The sequence below is a fragment of the Barbus barbus genome (assembly GCF_936440315.1).
Source record: "Barbus barbus genome assembly, chromosome: 49".
In the NCBI taxonomy this organism is placed as follows: domain Eukaryota; kingdom Metazoa; phylum Chordata; class Actinopteri; order Cypriniformes; family Cyprinidae; genus Barbus; species Barbus barbus.
Window position 1 is genome coordinate 17650523 of NC_136727.1, and position 18994 is coordinate 17669516.

At 35.5% G+C, this 18994-nt stretch overlaps 1 protein-coding gene across 1 annotated transcript in view; it reads right to left on the reverse strand.

Annotated features, from left to right (window-relative positions):
* Positions 1–646: 646 nt before the first annotated feature.
* Positions 647–18994, reverse strand: part of LOC306867210 (metabotropic glutamate receptor 7-like) — a gene marked incomplete at both ends in the record, with an annotated part of 220064 nt that continues 201716 nt past the window's right edge. The window contains 2 exons of the mRNA XM_079412799.1: positions 647–696; positions 11456–11702. Of these exons, the coding sequence (XP_079268925.1) occupies positions 647–696; positions 11456–11702 (297 nt within the window). The remainder of the gene's footprint in view (positions 697–11455; positions 11703–18994) is intronic.

The following is an 18994-nucleotide window of genomic DNA, read 5'->3' on the forward strand; positions in this document are numbered from 1 at the left end:
CAATGAGCATCCAATAAAGGCAAGGAAAACCAAAGAAGAAACGCTCAACCGAAACATAAAAACAGCAAAACGAAACCAAAATGCTGAAAGAACCACACAAATTTGCACGGAAAATCCCAAAAACTTGCAGTTTGGAAGTACATGTAAAGATGAGGAGGACCTCGAGGCCCAGCATTCCAAAGCCATGTCGATTCATCAGTGCCCTGAAGAAAGTCTGTGATGGAGTGTCAGAAGAAACACCTTGCCAAAGGTCCATCACGCCATGTGCAACCTCAATCGTTTGACTGACAGGCAATCAGTCGTTTTGTGCCGCTGTTACACCCCATCAGAAAAAAAACAAAAAAACAACAACAACTAAATTAATTTCCTCCGCTTGTAATTCCTGTTACTTTTTTGTAGATATCAGGTTATTTTTTTTATTTTTTGGGGTGGTTGTGCTGTTTTATGTGTCTTAAAGGTGTTGAAAATCATCTGATATCCTCTGTCGTTGGTTTAGTTGAGGGCCCAATCACTGTCCTGGCCCTCGTACGAAATAAGGATGAAAACGGAGGGACACCAAAAGCTTTTTCCTGCTTTACTTTTATTCCAAAGAGCCGAGAGAAACCAGGACGTGCCATCGATCACCTTCCTCCTGTGATGGAGGCCCTCAGATCACAAGGTCATTGTAGCTCACGTATTTCTTCTTAGCAGCCGGACCTGTGAGGAGAGAAAGATGAAAGATTGTTTTTCATTTGACATTTCTTCCTTTTTTCTTGATGAAAATGAGAGGAATTCATTGATTCCTGTCAGGAGGTCTGATGGGGACACTTTTTAGGACACAAAGTTTGTCAGTATGGAACAGAAAACGTCCACAAACTGACTTTTAAAAGGACAGTTCACCCAAAAATAAAAATTACCCCATGATTTATTCACCCTCAAGCCATAGATGTATATGAGTTTCTTTTTTTCAGACGAATACAATCAGAGTTACATATATTAAAAAAAATGTCCTGGCTCTTCCAAGCTTTATAATGGCAGTGAATTGGGGGGGGGGTTTGAAGGCCAAAAAAGTACATTCATCCATCATAAAAAGTGCTTCACACAGCTCCGGAGGGTTAATAAAGGTCTCCTGAGTTGAATTGATACATTTGTGTAGGAAAAATACCCATGTTTAAAACTTTATAAACCGTAATCTCTAGTTGCCGCTAAAAGTCGTATGCACATTCACGAGAAAGTGGCATTCCAGCTAGGGCTGCCCCCTAATAGTCAACTAACCGTTAGTCGACCAATATTTTATTAGCTGCAGAAAAAAAAAAAAAAAGTAAAAATCCACAGGCGAAGTCACGCAGTCCGTGACGGACAGATCGTTAACGGCCAGTCTATGAGGTAATACAGTACATCGGGCAGGACATCCAAACGCTCACCTATCATTCAACAACCTCAAATATGGCTTATCATCTGAAATATGTATTAGCAACAATACATGGCCGCTAAATCTAATGTTAACCTAGAAATGTGCGCAATTGAAGTATCTGTGCGGAAAGTGGAAGCTGAAGAGTAGCGCACTTACTGCATGACAGATGGAGGCGCTGAAATACTCCGTCATTTCTGGTCATACAGAAAAGAGTAATTCATCTATCGATTCTGTAAGACTTTTATTTGTGTGCACTCACAATAACAACGAAATGTTGTGCTTTTGTAAAATAATGAAAGCAAAATGAGATTTCTGCCGTCTCAGTCTCTGTGAACTTGAGCGCAAAACTCCGAAACTGCATGTATGTTTGCTTTACAGATATGAAAACATATCCATAGAGAATGAAATGTCTACTTTCAAATGGAAAACAAATGTTCTCAGATTATGTAGGCTAATCCGTGTGAAACATGTATACTGTCTGCGGCGATGACTGCGGAGATGACGAGTCAGTGTCGTGGATTTCATCTCTTAAGCTGAAAACAAAGAAAGCAATGGTTTATCAATGAATTATTCTAATGTTAATGCAGCCTCCTTAATGATTTTCCCTGACACATTCATAATCATTATCTTCTGCGGTGCACTGTGGCAAGCTTTAAGCATGCGCTTGAATGTAGGCAATTAAAGGCTCATTATAAAGAATAAAAATGGTTTATAATAAATGTGCGATTAGTCGACTAATATTTAAAATGAACAACTACTTGTGGACCAGAAAAATCTTTAGTTGAGTGCTAGTTCCAGCAGATGATGTATGATGTAGGTGTAGTGTAAGCTCCGGTGAGATATGTTGCACATGGAAGCATGGGGGAGAGAACAAAACAAAACACCAGTCACCACCAAATTAGAAGTACAAAATGAGGATTCGTAAAGAAAAATGTCAGAGGATTTCAAAATAAATCAAGAGGAGACTGGTTTTCCTTTGCTTTAAACAAAACTTGGTTCCCTAGAAACTAGCATATGCTCACGCTGCGACTACGTCCTACTTCATCCACTGGAATGCCACTCTGTCATGAACCTTCGTACGACACTTAGCAGAAGATATACGGTTTATAAAGTTTTAAATATGGATTTTTTTTTCTTACACAAATGCATCGATTCACTTCAGAAGGCCTTTATTAACCCCCTGGATGCACGTGGAACACTTTTTATGATGGATGGAGGCACTTTTGTGGGCTTCAAAATCTCGACCACCATTCACTGCCATTATAAAGCTTGGAAGAGCCAGGACATTGTTTAATATAACCGATTATATTTGTAATAAAGAAGAAAAGTCATATATTAAAAGAAGGTTGTTAGAATGTTCTATGTGGTTTTCAGGCTGTTCTGGGTAGTTGCTAGGTTGTTGTAAGTGGTTACTATGTGTTCTGGGTGGTTGCTAGGATGTTCCAAGTGAAACGCTTGGTAGTTCTATGCGTTTCCTATTGATAAAAGATTGTTAGTGTGTTCTATATGGTTTCAAGTGTGTTCTGGGTAGTTGCTAGTAATTTTTGAGAGGTTGCAAGGTTGTTCAGAGTGGTTGCTAGCATGCTATGAGAGGCGTATAGGTGGTTGCTAGTGTGTTCTGGGTGATTTCTACAACTGGTTGCCAGGGTGTTCTGAATGGTTACTATGATGTTCTATGTGGGTGCTTGTTCTGGGTAAATTCTAGGGTGTCTTGAGAGGTTTATTGTGTGTTCTGAGTGTTTGCTAGAGTGAAAAGTTGCTAGGTGGTTGCTATTGTCTTGTGAGTGTTGCTAGGGTGTTCTAGGTTGTTTGCAGGGTGTTCTGGGTAGTTTCTATGATGTTCTTATTGGCTGCTTGGTTGCTAAGATATTTTGAGAGATTCCCAGGTGGTTGCTAGGATGTTCTGAGCGTGATTCTTGTGTGGGTGTACTGGGTTGTTTCTAGGGTGTTCTGAGCAGTTGCTAGGGTGTTTTGGGTGGTTTCTAGGGTGTTCTGATCAGTTGCTAAGGTGGTCTGGATGGTTTCTAGGGTGTTCCATGTGGTTTCTAGAGAATTGCTCTATGTAGTTACATGTAGTACTTAATACTTTAATATCAACGGTAAGAGAAATTGAAAAATCCCTAACCCAAAGTCTGAGCAAGTTAAACTCACATAAATGTAAATAACTGTATTTTTTATTTTATGAAAGAGCAACACAAAATTAAAAAGCAGATGAATATGGCATAAGTCTTATGTAAGAAGCCCTCAAATGTCTACAGTCATAACAGCGTGACCTTCACACGCTGCCGCTGATGTGTTTGCAGAGACTCTATGTAACTAAACGACTCCAGTCTCAAATTACAGTGCTTATCCACGGATGCTTCTTGAGCTCTTTTGCATGTAAATGAACTTCTAAATATTTAAAAGTAAAGGTTACCAAGTAGAGAGATCATTGTGGCCTTTAAGTGTCAGTAGCCCCTTTAGTATTTGAGTTAAATGTCACTCCGACAGCCATCTATTCAGAAATGTGGCCTTCATGAATGTGGATTGAGGAAAGTGCTCTCAATATGCAAAAACACAAAATAAATACATTATAATTCAAATAATAGGAGTCAGAAGGAATTACTAGAGGTTGCAAGTGTTTTGAGAAGTTCATAGAAGGTTGCTAGGGTGTTCCTGGTGGTTACTAGTGGGTTCTGGGTGGTTGCTAGAGTGTTCTGAATGGTTTCTAGGATGTGGGCGTTTGTTCTGGGTCATTCATGGGGTATCTTGACAGGTTTCTAGGGTGTTCAGAGTGGTTGCTAGGGTATTTTATGATATTGTGAGGTTCTAATTGGGTGTTTTGGGTGGTTTCTAAGATATTTTGAGGATTTTGCTAGGATTTCTAAGTGGTTGCTAGTGTTTAGAAAGGTTGACGGAAGGTTGCTAGGATGTTCCTGGTGGTTACTAAGGTGTTTTAGGTGGTTGCTACAATGTTCTAGGTAGGTGCATGTTCTTGGTGGTTTCTAGGGTGTCTTGAGAGGTTGCTAGGTTGTTCTGAGTGGTTGCTGTGGTGTTTTGAGAGGTTGCTAGGTGGTTGCTTGTGTGTTCTAGGTAATTTCCAGGGTGTTTGGGGTATTTGCTAGGGTGTTTTGAGAGGTATGTAGCTGATACTTAATGGTTGCTAGGGTGTTCTAGGTGGTTATTATGGTGTTCTGAGTGGTTGGTTTTGAGAGGTCGATAGAAGGTTGCTAGGGTGTTGTGAATGGTTGTTACAATGTTCTGTGTGGGTATTTGTTCTGCATGATTCATAGGGTGTTCCGTGTGGTTGCTAGGGTGCTTTACAAGATAACTAGGTGAATGATAGAAAATGATTAGGGAGGCAGACAGAATATGAGACCAAGTTTATTGAAGTTTACTGTATTTTCCTGTAAAATAAAGGTGATGTGACCCCTTTTAAATAACTTATTTGTCCCTGCAGCTGTGAAGCCTCCAGATTACAGTGTTTATTTCACATTCCTTCACATAATCAAAGTTCAGCCAGAAGTCATTACATTTCCCTTGACCTACTGCAGTATATCCTTATTGCGCGGCACACTATAAATGTCTTAACGGGTCTAGTCTCACATCTATAGTACTCATGGGATGGAAAGAGTGTTAGAAATGCAGGTCTGACAACAGAACGTCAGGTATGGGCTGACTAGACTGAGCTGTATTAGGTTTTTCTTCATTTGCATACTACTTTTATTCAGCTCTGTCGCACATGCGAACACTGCATCACAGTGATCACAGTTTCTTATGATGCCTTGAATCAACAACTCTCATTGAGTTTTACTCATTAAACACGAGCATAATAAATGTAAATCTTTTTTTCTTGTGTAAATGATTCTTACATTTTTATTATTTTTATGCAAATACGGACATCACATTGTTTTTTTTATTTTATTTTTTACGATCAATAATGTGACAATTATGTCATGATGCCAAAACGACAATGTTTTTGCAAATGATTACGAGACAATTAAGCCACATAATGTGATAATTACATAAAAAATATGATTTACAAACAATAATGCGGCAGTTACAAAAAAATGGTTTTACGAACAACAATGTGACTGATGCAAAAAATAAATAAATAAAAAAAGTTTAAAAAAGCGCTAACATGACAATTATGCTTCATGGTGAAGTGATTATGTAAGAATGGTTTTAAATATGATACCATCATATGATGCAAAAATTATGTATAAATGATTCTAAGAACAATAGTTTTACAATATCTTCTCATAATGCGACAACTGCACGAGTGGTTTTATGAATGATAGCATGACACTTACATTGCATAATGTAATATTTATGTAATAATTGTTTTAAACAATTATGTCGCATAATGCATAAAATTATGTAAACATATTTTTGGAAAATGCTAACTAGACAATTTTTGTATATTGCAACAATTTCATAAGAATGGTTATATGAACGATATGAACGATACATTTCATAATGCAATAATTAAGTATGGTTTTAAACCAGATAACATCACATTCAGAAAGTTATGTTCAAATGCTTTAATGAACAACGGTTTTACAATTGCATCTCATAATGCCACAACTGTGAGTGTGGTTTTACAAATGACAGAATTACAATTACATAATGCAATTTTTATGTAACAATATATTAAAACATGATAATGTCTGGATTATGTTGTATAACTCATACAATTTTGTGAAACTTTTGTAAAAATGCTAACAAGACAATTATGTTGCATAATTCAACAATTTCTTGAGGATCGTTATATCAATGATAGCATGACACTTACGTTGCATATTATCACAATAACATGAACATTATGACACAGTGCTACAATTACATAAATGTTTTACGAAAGTTTTACACAAACTTTTTACAACTGCCTTCATAATTGAAACCGAATTCTGGTCACTTTAATCACTGTGAATGCGTCATTAAAAGATAAATCATTGTCCATCAGATGAGAATAGCCTCGTTGCACAGGCTAATCTTTACAATGGAAGAAAAATTTAATAGTGTTCATTTATAATATTTTATTAGGATGAGATTATAATATGGGTCATTAACATCTGTAATACTGCACATACTCTCTCTATTTTTGTGACGGTAAGGATCATTAAGATGTTGAAAGCTCACGAACTGTTGTGTTTTGGCGTCAATGTATAAATTAATAAATAATATATGACTAATGAATCATCACTGCTGTCAGAGCAAATCTATACATCGGTTTTGATGCAAACTGTTGACAGTTGCATAAAATTCAGACGTTTTATTTGACGTCAAATTTTTTTTATTTAAAGTCTGTCGCCATTCAGCCTCACATATCAAATAGACTCGAATTTGCATGTCCCACCAAAATTGTTGGGAACGAGGCTGATGATTACTGCTTCAGCTCTTTGCATTGGCATCTCGGCTCAGTAGTTTTAGCTCCTGTTCACCCGGGTGCCAGACACTTCAGGGTTCAGGACATCCATAGACATACATATCCATAAAAATTATTTAGAGAGTTAGAGTGTGTTATACAGAGGAAGAGGGAGAGAGAAAGAACATCGAGTGCACAGGGAAGGCCGACACAGATGGTTCACGGGTCTTTGGGGAGTCGCGGTGGAGTCTGCCATGCCATAACAGTGGCGCACAGGGAATTGAGCAGTGGGACTTGCGTTTAAAGCTTGGGATCTTCCACGTGTCATCTGATTGCCACTGACAGTTGAGTTCACCGTTTCATAACTTCAGCTATTGCTCAGACACTCTTTGGCTTCTTGGAAACATCAATTATACTAAATTCTTGCTGCATGTAGATGAGGCAAACTCATCTGGTTTTGCATATCTTCTCTTAAAATCTCAATTGTTTTTCCTAGATATTTCCATCCATTAATTTTCTAGATTTCCTGAATTTTCATTTCATGCTGACTTTAATGACATTATTTTCTCATGTGCTTTAAACAGTTACATGGAAGCATGATTTCAAATCCCAAATATTTTTTGAATCACTTGTATTCAAAAGTGAGTTACATGTTGTCAAATGGCACAAGGCCTTTAGCGACAGTTTCTCATTTTGAAACTTCAGGTAAGTTATTGTAGTTCAGTGGTTCTCAACTGAGAGGTAAAAACAATGCTAATAATAAATGGTAGCCAGCAGTAACGAAACAGGGATATAAACAATGTTATAAGCTAATAAAAGGCAATGTTAAATGCTAGTAATAAAATGCTAACAAACAAGTGTAAAACAGGGATTAAGACCAAGTCTAAATGCTAAAAATAAAAACAATGCTAACCGCTAATAATAAATGCTAACAGCAGGAAAGAAACAGAGTTAAAAACAATGTTACAAGTTAATAAAAAGCTATGTTAAACGCTAATAATAAAATGCTAACCAGCAGGGGTAAAATTTTATAATTGTAAAATTATAAAAAGTGATAAATATCTTCATATAAAGCTGAACATAAACTTTGGTCTTTTTGTACTCAATGGAGTACAATTTTGGCAGAAATCACAAATAATTAAGAAGGCGCAACAAGTACAGTAACATACTGAATTTAGTGCATAATTTTTAAGCATAAAGACATAATATATATAAAGAAATAATATTTTCTCACAAAACGTATCCCAATAATGTACAACCTTTTTTCAGGATTGAGATGGTTTTCACTCTCTAGCGCTATTGAGTGACAAGAGTTTTGATAAATGGCCACAAAAGACTGATTCACATTTCCACCTCGTCCTTTCACCTAGCGTTCGAAAGTGAGCAACGCCATAACCAAAGGTAGAAGATTAATTTGGTCTTACCTGATAAATTATGAGAATTAGCCTGTTGGGAGAAAAACAGTACTTGGTGAGCTGTTTCTGATTGGTCCAATAGAAGCAAAGCATAGATTCTGATTGGTCCAAACAGCCATGAAATTTAATTTCAAGCTGGGTTTGAAGGTGGGTGTATTTTAGCATAGATCTGTGACTTTGGATATGCCATTTGTCCCATCTAATGGTGCGTTCACACCATACGCGAATGAAGCATGATGCGCGAGTGATTTACATGTTAAGTCAATGCAAAGACGTGAATAGACATCCTGCGAATGAGGCGGCACGAATTGAGCGTTTCGGGCGAAACGCGCAAATTGAAAAATCTGAACTTTGGCGGATATTTGCGCCGCATTAACCAATCAGGAGCTTGCTCTAGTAGTGACGTGATTACGCGCGGAGGCAGAAATCCGAAACAACAGAGGACAAAATCATCGTCGCTGTATGTGGACACCTGGAGCTGTACGATAGACCAAAGATTACCTGTTAGATTTAGCCAAAACGAATGATATCTTACTACCACTACAGAGACATCAGAGCCAGCGGCAAATGTAGCCCAGGTTATGCTCCTCTCTTCGGGATACATGAGCACGAGCGCCCGGTGATCACCTGGAGCTCACGGCTCCGAAATCAGCGAAGCACATTTTCAAATGGGCGCTGTTTTTATAAATGAATCGCAGATTTGAGTTTTAAACAACTACATTCTCGGCTGAAATACACGTGTCCAGTGTTTCCATAGCACATAAAGTGCAACGACCCTCTCAACAAAATCCATGTCAGCCATTTCGCAACGAGACGAAATTCGCATCTGTTGTGAAGTGAATTTCACGAACGAATGAAGCAAATTTCACACGGGAATGAAGCGAGTAAACTCAAAATGTTCAAGCGCCCAACTACGCGCAATTTATTTGCGCAAGTCGTGTCTGGTGTGAACGCACAGTAAGAATGGCATATCTAAGAATGTGGGAAAGCATTGCCACTGTCAGAAAAACAGTATACTTTTTTGTAATTAATTTCCCAATATTTCCATCTTTATGTGCCATAGCTATTTGAAACACCCAAAAGCAGCTGAAAGGCTTCAAAGAGCTGCAATTGTTTTTTTCAGTCAAAGCTGCATAAACAATACCAAAAGTACTTGAAATTTAATTTCCTTTTCAAAGAGCCGTGGCTTTCCTTTGACAGTGACGACATGCTAATCCTCTGGGCTCAAACCAGTCCTGCGCTATTATTCTCTCTCTCTGTGGTGTGCGGCCCACCATCTCGTGTTCATTAGAGGAAATGTGGTCATTCTCAGCAGACGACTTCATTCCGTTATTTCTGACACGAGCTCATGCTGCAACAAGCAACAGGCCAAAGCAACAGAATTTCAGCTCATGGTGACATTCTGCAATGAATCTTGCAAGCACTGCACTCTGGGACATGAGCTTGCGGTTTGCAAATCTATAAATACCTGGAATAAGTTAATTATTTTTTTTTTTTCCTGGTAACATACCATAATAAATCCATTAATACTTAATGACTTTCGTTTATAATATTTATACTAATTTTTACATTATAATGCTTGATGGATCATTTGTTTATACACATTATTCTTTTAGATTTGATTTTTGAATCATCCTTGGAATTTGTAGAGGCTTAAACTAATTAAAGTCATTATAAATGAGTAGTATTTATTTATTTTTATATTTAATTGATTATGGAAAAAACAAAACAAAAAAAAACAGTCAATGAGCAATATTATGCAATATAAACAATATAAACTGTAAATATATATTTTTTGTAAATATACTTTGTTGGTGGCTTATTAATTCATGCTATTATAATGATGATGGTTTGGTACCTTTATAATAAATATTATAGAAATACATTATTACCTTATTGACCCGAATATAAGACGACCCTGATTATAAGATGACCCCCCCCCCCCCCCCCCCCGTTCTAGATTAACCTTTTGGAAAAATACTTTTTGAAACCCAAATCTTGTGTTTTACTGAGAAAAGAAAAAAAGAATTCTTAAATTATTTTCCTATTTTAATTTTTGTTTTCAAAGTATGGTAAATACTGGTAAAATGTGCCAACAATTACATTTAGAAATATACACTTTTTGAAATACCATAAAAATAACAGGTTGTCCATCTGAATAATATAACACTCATCCATGTTCATCTATCCATCTCATAGTAGCCTATACCAAAATTTTATTAACAGTAGAAGTGAAATATTGTAGTCTTGAAATCTGGGTACTGTCTTATGTTTTAAAATCATTTACGGAGGAAGTTTGGTCCCATCAGGCTAACATGACAGTCACGACTCATGCCGCTGCAAGCTTTTCTTTTGTTTTCACTTGCAATCTTTACAACACACAATACTTTACGTATTTTACGGCACACTAGTTTTACGCATATTTGGCGCCACCTATTGTTGTTGGTGTATTAATGACATGACAAAGTGTAGACCCTGAATATAAGACGGCCGCATTTTTTCAGATGTATTTCCAAGAAAAAAAAAACATTGTCTTATATTTGGGTCAAAACGGTATGTAAAAAAAAAAAATTGACTAAAAAGTAGGGATGTACGGATGTATCAGTTGGCGATATTTATCGGACGTTTTTTGATTAACGTCATCGGCATATCGGAAATACCATGAAAAGGGTCGATACCGATGGCTTATAATGGTAATAATATAGAGGAACGCAGGAACAGATATGTTCAAATACCGATTCTGCTCTGAGTGAACTGATTGATTGATTTTTTTAAGCTTTGCTTTATGTAATTGACCAATATCGGTATTGCCAATAGTTGTTTGTTAAAATCGGTATCGGTATCGACCAAAAAAAGTCCTACTGATGCATCGCTACTAAAAGGATAAGGATATGCTTTATTATAAGCTATAATTATAAATAAACTGTTAATTTATAGTAATAATTACATTCAGATTTAAATTTTAATTGATCTCTGCTAATTATAAACAGGGCAATGATAGGTGCAAAAAGCCAGAAAACATGTATAATAATGTGAAATGTGAAAAGTCACATTATCTTATTTTGATAACTTACATTCGCTCATGTGATCCAAAATATCTCCAAAAACTAAAATGAATTAAGAATAACAATAAAAACGAATATCACATTCTTTTTATGAATGCAAAGATGAATTTCCTAACCACATCAGTCTCGCAGTGCTCACGAGATTTAGGCTGCTATAAAGACATCTGAATTCATCATGAGCAAACGTACAGCATCAAGTTCCACCATTAACTGAATAAACAGTTTTGTAACTTACTGTTGGGATTCACATTTTCACACAGTTCGGTTTTGGCCTCGCCGTTTGGCCGGTCGCTGGGTTTGTGCGACAGACGTGAGGACATGGTGGCCGCTGTCACCACAGCTTTGAAGCTGCGCTTGCGTTTCTGCACATTGAGCTCCGGGTGGAAGATGATGACGTAGACCTTGGGCATGTAGAGCATTCCCAGAGCCACGGACGCGCTCAGATTCATGGAGATGGTCAGCGTGGTGGTCTGGATGTAGAGCTTTGGGGGGAAAAAAGGAGGAAAACTTTATTACGGCATGGGAAAAAGAAAAAAATAATAATAAATGAAAAAACTGTTTCATAAAGACCTGAAAAAGAGATATAAAACTGGATATTGAGACACATTTCTCTATTTGATTTGTTTTTGATTTATAAGCTTGCAATTCACTTCAGTTTTGTTTTTGATTCAATTCTACATCAATTTATTTGGATATACAGGCGGTCAGGTACAGTACATGTAAAAAAATATATATATATTTGATTCAATTTCAGTCTTGATTTGATATTGATTCATTTGTATAGAAAATCAGGTACAGTAAATATATACAAAATATCAACAAATGCTATAAACTATACACATACCCTGTCAGTTGGAACATTACTAGTTCATTATAAAAAGTTATTTATAATCAAACATTTAAATTGCAAAACACAGTTTTAAAATAATGAAACATGACGTAGCTACTTGTTGAAATATTCCAACATTGGTTCCCTAGAATATCATTATATGCTTAAACATTAAGATTTGTACTCATAGAAATTACTAAAGTAGCCAAACCTGTTCATTGGTCGTATCTTGTTGACATGCCGGATTTAAAAATAAAATGAATTTTTAATGTAGTGCATACAGTATTTAGCAAAATGCTCCTTTCCAGAGTTCATTTTTCTAGCTAGTTTATGGTCACCGTCTTTTCTGAGGTAAATGTGAAGTTACGTAACACGTGGTTAACAAGCTGTTTCATTGGCATCTTTCCACGTTGGAAACACTGATTGATCGAGACAAGATACTTTTCGGTAAGTTTTACTTTTTCTTTCAACATACCTTTAGATGTTCATTCATGAATATAAGAGCAGTGTTGCCAAATCTGTGGTTTTCCTTTGGTATCGGGCTACTTCAACACACTGTTGCGGAGGGTTGTTTTTATGTCCGTGGGTTGAAAGGACCCCAATAACGTGATATTTAGCCCCTGCAATGCGAATTTTACCAGTCAACCCCGCCAAAAAAAAATTAGTTTTGCCCTCCTGGATGCGATTTTTAAGGGGGGGAAACACAATTGGGCTAGTTTTGAGTAACAATTGGGCGGGTTTTGTTGTGAAAACCTGGCAACCCTGTATAAGAGGACGAGGTGATAAATTAATGTTGAACTGACCCGGCAACAGCAGTCTGTCACGCCTCATAAAAGAGCTCCAAAATTGTATTGTTTGACTTTCGTAATAAAATCGACAGAATTTGAAAGCTGAGACTTGTTACGTTTTGTTTACGCATCAACTATAAACAGCACAGATCAATTCTTAGGATTTAAAGCCTAATTCATCCAAATATGTAAAACTTTTCACATCGTTATAGCATGCTTTGACACCAAATATAATACACATTATTAATTTAATATTACCTCATTGCGTGTTTATGTAAACTAATTTATGATTGGACAAGTTCATTGAAATGAGCTGTCCGAAAGAACCATTTCACAGAAATTAATCCGATTTCTGTGTTGGAGGCTATGAATTGCAGGTAATAAATTTCAGTTTATTGCACAGACCTAACGTTTCAGTTCATAAGACCTCAACATATCTTCAGGAGTCACAAGTATTAATTTTGTGTTCCTTGATATGCTTTATTTCTTCTCAAAAATGGGCACCAAGGACCACAGTTTCATCTAAAAATCTTATTTAATGTTCTACTGAAGAAATAAAGTCACCTGCATCTTGGATGGCCTTTAAATTAAATACTAAAGTATATTTAAAAGTATATTTTTTATTTTTGGGTGAACTATCCTTTTAAGAATTGATTTCAGAGTATCAATTACAATCAAAAAATCATTTTTTAACCTAGCTCTAGTTGGTAGTTCATGAATTATTCTGTGAACTCCAGGATGAAAATCGAGACGAAATGAAGAATAAAATCAAATCCGAACAAGTCAGTTCCAAAGGCACTCAATATTGACGTCCTGGTGGGAGAATTCAAAGCCAAATGGATGATAATCGTTCTTAAAAACTCGAGCTGCTGTCATTGCCTGAGAGTACAGCTCTTGCATAGATGTACTTTTCTTGTATGAAAAAAGGAGCTTGTTAAAGAATCATAGTGAAGGCTTTCATGCTGCGGCCGTATCACATTAGTACTACGGCAAAGATTCATTTCATGTGGCTGTTAACGGCACTCTGGCAAGTATGTAATTATCGATATCCTCAATATGTTTAATCTTTAATGTACTGCGAGTTCAAAGCCTGTTAGGAAGGTCACGGGTGCGTTTCGATGAAGGCGACGGTCTCCGTTCATGAAACGTCAGTGGAATGAATTAAGAAAAAATTGTCACTGAAATGTGTTCTGCTCATGTTTCATGAATGAAGCACAATGTTTCTACTGCCTGTACGAACAGATCAACCTGCCAATAAAACAACTAGTCCAGTAAAACGTAAGGTCTGGACCGAATTGTGGCTTATTCAGGCCAAGAACTGCCTTCTCAGACAGCAAGAGACTTTCTGAGGGGTTTCTGCAACTATTGATACTTTTGGTCCCTGCATTTCTGTGATAGAAATGATAATGGTAGATTTAAATCAAATGTTTATTACTTTTTTTTTTCTTGTTACAGTAAATTCTAATTTCAAAACTAGCATTAATACAAACTGAATAGACAAATCAATTTTCACACTTTTGAATAATTTCACAAAATGAGAGCCTGGAAATGACTTAATATTAACTTTAGACAAAATTGCAAAATAATAAATACATTATTAACAGTTTTTGCATCATTTTGCAAGATTCCAACAACACCTTTATTACAATTAGATACAAATTAACTTTTGAAAAACTCTATAAGGGGCAAAACTCTTCATGAAATTACTTAATTTTAAATTATTAATTATATTAATTATAATTTTACTTAATTTGGCACAATTACAGCTAGACAGGAAAATACATATATTAAAGTGTAAATATTTTAAATAAATGATTTAACATTAATTTAACTCTTTGTTCATGGTTTTAATAATTAAATTTTTTAATCGTTCTTATTTTATAATAGATTTTAATATTTTGAGATTGAACTTTTTTACATATATATACATATATATATATATACACATATATATATATATATATATATATATACACATATATATATATATATATATATATATATATACTGTATATGTCTCAAAAAAAAACAAAAAGATCCAAAGACAATTAATGTAAGTTCATAGACCAAAAGAAAAGCAATAAATGAAAATGCACCCTTGGGATATTCTCAAAGTTGAAGAAATGCCCTTTAATCAACATCAACCGCAGTTTGTTTTGTTCTACGCAACTATTAGAGGTTGTTTTATCTGAAATCGATCATATCACAACAATAGACCACTGAAAAAGCACAGAAAATGTGTGTAGAATCTGATCAGCATCACATGGCCCGTATTTGACTTGTACCTCTTCCATTTTTAGCCCCTTATGGGAATAATGTTCACAACTCGAACAGCCGGATAACTGAACTCCTGCGGGGTCTTGATGAGTCTTGAATCACACAACCTTAAACAATTCTGAAGAAAAAAGTGTGAAAACCTCCAGGGGTGTCAAATTAATTTGCCAGACCAAAGTGCAAATGCAGTGAACTGACACGAACTGTCGTGCGACAGAGATCAACACCTGACTCTTCAGCTTCTCACTGGCCAGAGAGATGTCTGATGCTGACACTCCAATAGATGAGAGAAATCCAGCATGCTTGAGTCGATAGAACCCATATTCACCCCCAACAACATGTTCAAACCAGGTGTGATGTCTCAAAGCAACAATTGATAAAAGCAACCTCTGCTGACATTATTCAAGCTTGTCCTAACCAGCCGCAGGAAACAACACTACATTTTGTTGATTGCTTGGTTTCTGTTTCTACAATGTTGCACCAAGAACAAATCTGAAATTAAAATAGGTCCTTCCAGACCAAAATGCACATTTAATGCCATTCGCTATTAATCACTATTTAAGAAAAAAAAATGTTTATATATAATATAAAACATTAGAATACAAATATTTACATTTTCAAAATATATACATGCATGTGAGTATTTGTATATACATAATAAATATACACAGTACACATACATATATTATGTAAACAAAAACTCTTATTTTGGAAGTGCAATCGCAATTAATCGTTTGACAGCACTAAATATAATATAGTATTAGATAATAATATAAATAATATGTTTTAAAAATATTTTTTCTTTAAAAAAAAATCTAATTATTTCTTTAATTCTCAGTCATCTGAAAAATCACATTGTTATATATATTGTTTTTCAAAATATGCTTCTTGTTTACTTTGTCGTTAAATACCGTAATAAAGCTCAGGATGCTGTTGCACTGCCTGCTGCACGCATTTTGACCTTTCTATGTAAAATAACAGTTGGTGATTCAAGTATGGCTGATACCAATAAAAATAACTTTCTAAATATAAATCACTTATTGAATGGGTTTTGTGATGCGCACAACAAATCACTTTGTGGTAACTCACACACACACACACACACACCCCCCTGGCTTCTGCTCGGCGTTAATTACTGAGCATTCAGTCTTAACACCGACTCTCATCTGAGATGTTTGGATGTGAGGGGTGATATGGGGAAGAGGGAGAGTTTTATGGATGTGATTTGGGCTAATAATGGATCAGTCAGAACTGGAGCAGCTCACAAATAAACAACTCTATAGATGAGGAACACCGATTCTGCAGAGAAGAGCTTATAAAACAACACGAAGAGACTGAAAATCGAACCAAGACGTTATATAGTCAAGTAGATCTGGGCTGTATGACAGTTTATATGTTATCAAACCATAGAATTGTGTCGATCGTTGCAGATTTATATGACGGCATGTGGAAGAACTTGTCACTTTAGATATGGCTTTAAATATGGCTTAGTCAATTACAATTTAGAGTGAGAATCTGTTATGTTAAACCAGAAAAAACGGCTATTCAACAAAAGTGAATAAAACATTGAACTATAACCGAATATTTAAATTATATTCTTATAATATTAATTAACTAATATTTTAAATGTTTCTCTCCAGATAGATAGATACATTATATTGCCTAAAGAAAAATGTCCTGTTAAAGATTTGTACTTATACATACCATTCAGTGTATATGTGTAGTTACACAAATATTAGCGTTGTAGATACTATGTACCAATGTGTACTTACACTGTGGTTACATACATAGTAACTAGATGTGTACGTAGTAGTAAGTACACAGGTATTAGGGACACTTAATATAAAGTGGGACCAAGCAATCTAACATAAACTGTCACACAATGTCCCAAAGTCCCAATGAGCAAATGCAACAACACAGCATTTCAATGTCACGATCTGATGATAGTTAACATGATAAACACCATTGCAAAGTTTAAACAAACATCGTCCCATGATAAAACTCATCCCTAATGATTAAAACCAGAGTTTCCAAAGTCTCAAATCATCTAAACACATCACTTATGACAACCTCATTAACACGAGTGACAGACAAATCCACAATCCACCACCTTATGACAACATGCAATTTAAACAGATAAGAATTCAATTGGCGTGCTGACTCCTGTCGTGATCATATGCTAATCCTGGCAATCTATCAGCCAGATTTCCAGTCTTCATTTATTTATTCCTACAGTCTGTTTCTTTCTGCTGTTCTTGCACCGTCAAACAAGGACACAAAGATGCTGGAATAGACACTAAAGATGCTTTTCAGCCTCGAGTCTCTATACTCAACCAAAGGCTGAACCCTCTTCTAAGCAACGTCTTTGCCTTAAAACCGTTTTTGAAAACCAATCCTCAAAACGACAGTTTTTGATGTCTTCAGAGAGTCACACCTATAGAGGAAGCCAAACATCCTACGCATGCCACACGAGAGGCTTCCCGATTGCCACACGAGCGTCAAGTGGCTTCAGATAGGAAGGGACTTATTATATAAAGTGACATACATGTAGTGACAGAGGAAGTCGACTCAAAGTGCGCTGTGATGTCGCTTACCGTCACGCTAGATAAAGATGACACATTCGGTTCTACTGAGAAACGCAATCGGGAGACATACAATAGGCAGAAAAGCAACGTTTTTACATTGTCTCCTTCTTATGCGCAAAAGGACAAAGCATTTTGTCATCTAAAAATCCTTTTCTTCCCCCTTTTTTTGTTTTGTGTCAGTAGGTCATTCGGCTTGAAACCTGTAAAGGCAGCTACACAAAAACACAGTGAGCTCATTGAACATGTTCTCAAAGACCGAAACATTTTCTCCGTACTCAGCTATCCACTGTGGTGACAACGTCAATGAGAGGAACGTCCCTTTGGATAATTGTGGAAAAATAAAGCCTTCTGCGGTCGTCACATCAAATGTGTTTTTAATTATTTTAGCATATATACAGTATATACATAAAAAAAAAGGTTGTGACTTTGATTCTCATAATTGCAAATTTATATCTTAGACTTTTACTCACAATTGTGCTATTATTTCTCATGAATTTCAATAATTTTGTCAAATTTTCTCAGTTGCAGCCTTTTTTCTCATTATTGCAACTTTACATATCAATTTGAATTTATATTTCAAAATTACAACTTTGTTTTCCAAATTTTTACCATTACACAGTATCTCAAAATGGGACTATGTGCAATTATATTTTTTTCTCGTAATTACGACTTTATATCTAAATTTGACGTTATATTTCGAAATTACAACTTTGTCTATCGTAATTTCATTATTATATATCTCAAAATGTGACTATAAGTGCAATTTCAACTTTATTTCTCGTAATTCTGACTTTATATCTTAATTTGACTTTATATTTTGAAAGCACAACTTTATCGTAATTTCACTGTTATATTTAAAACTGTGACTATGTGCAATCTCAACTTTGTTTTTTGTAATTCTGACTTCATAGCTCAGTTAGACTTTATATTTTTAAATATTTACTTTGTTTCTTGCATTTTCACCATTATATACTTTAAAATTGTGACTATATCTGCAATTCCAACTTTTTCCTCACACTGTAATTATGACTTTATATCTCCATTTGACATTTTATTTCATAATTGTAACTTCATATTTCACAGTACAATTACAATTTCCATAACTTTGTAGACTTCCTTTTACAGTTTTACTTTATATTTCACATTTGTGACTATGTTTGTCGTTATTTCAACGTTTTCTTATAATTGGCCATTTACATATATCTCTCAACTGCGACAATTGTTTAGTGTAATTCTTTTTTTTTTTTTTTACATTATATCTCCCAATAATGACTTTGTTTCTTGTAATTGCAAATTTA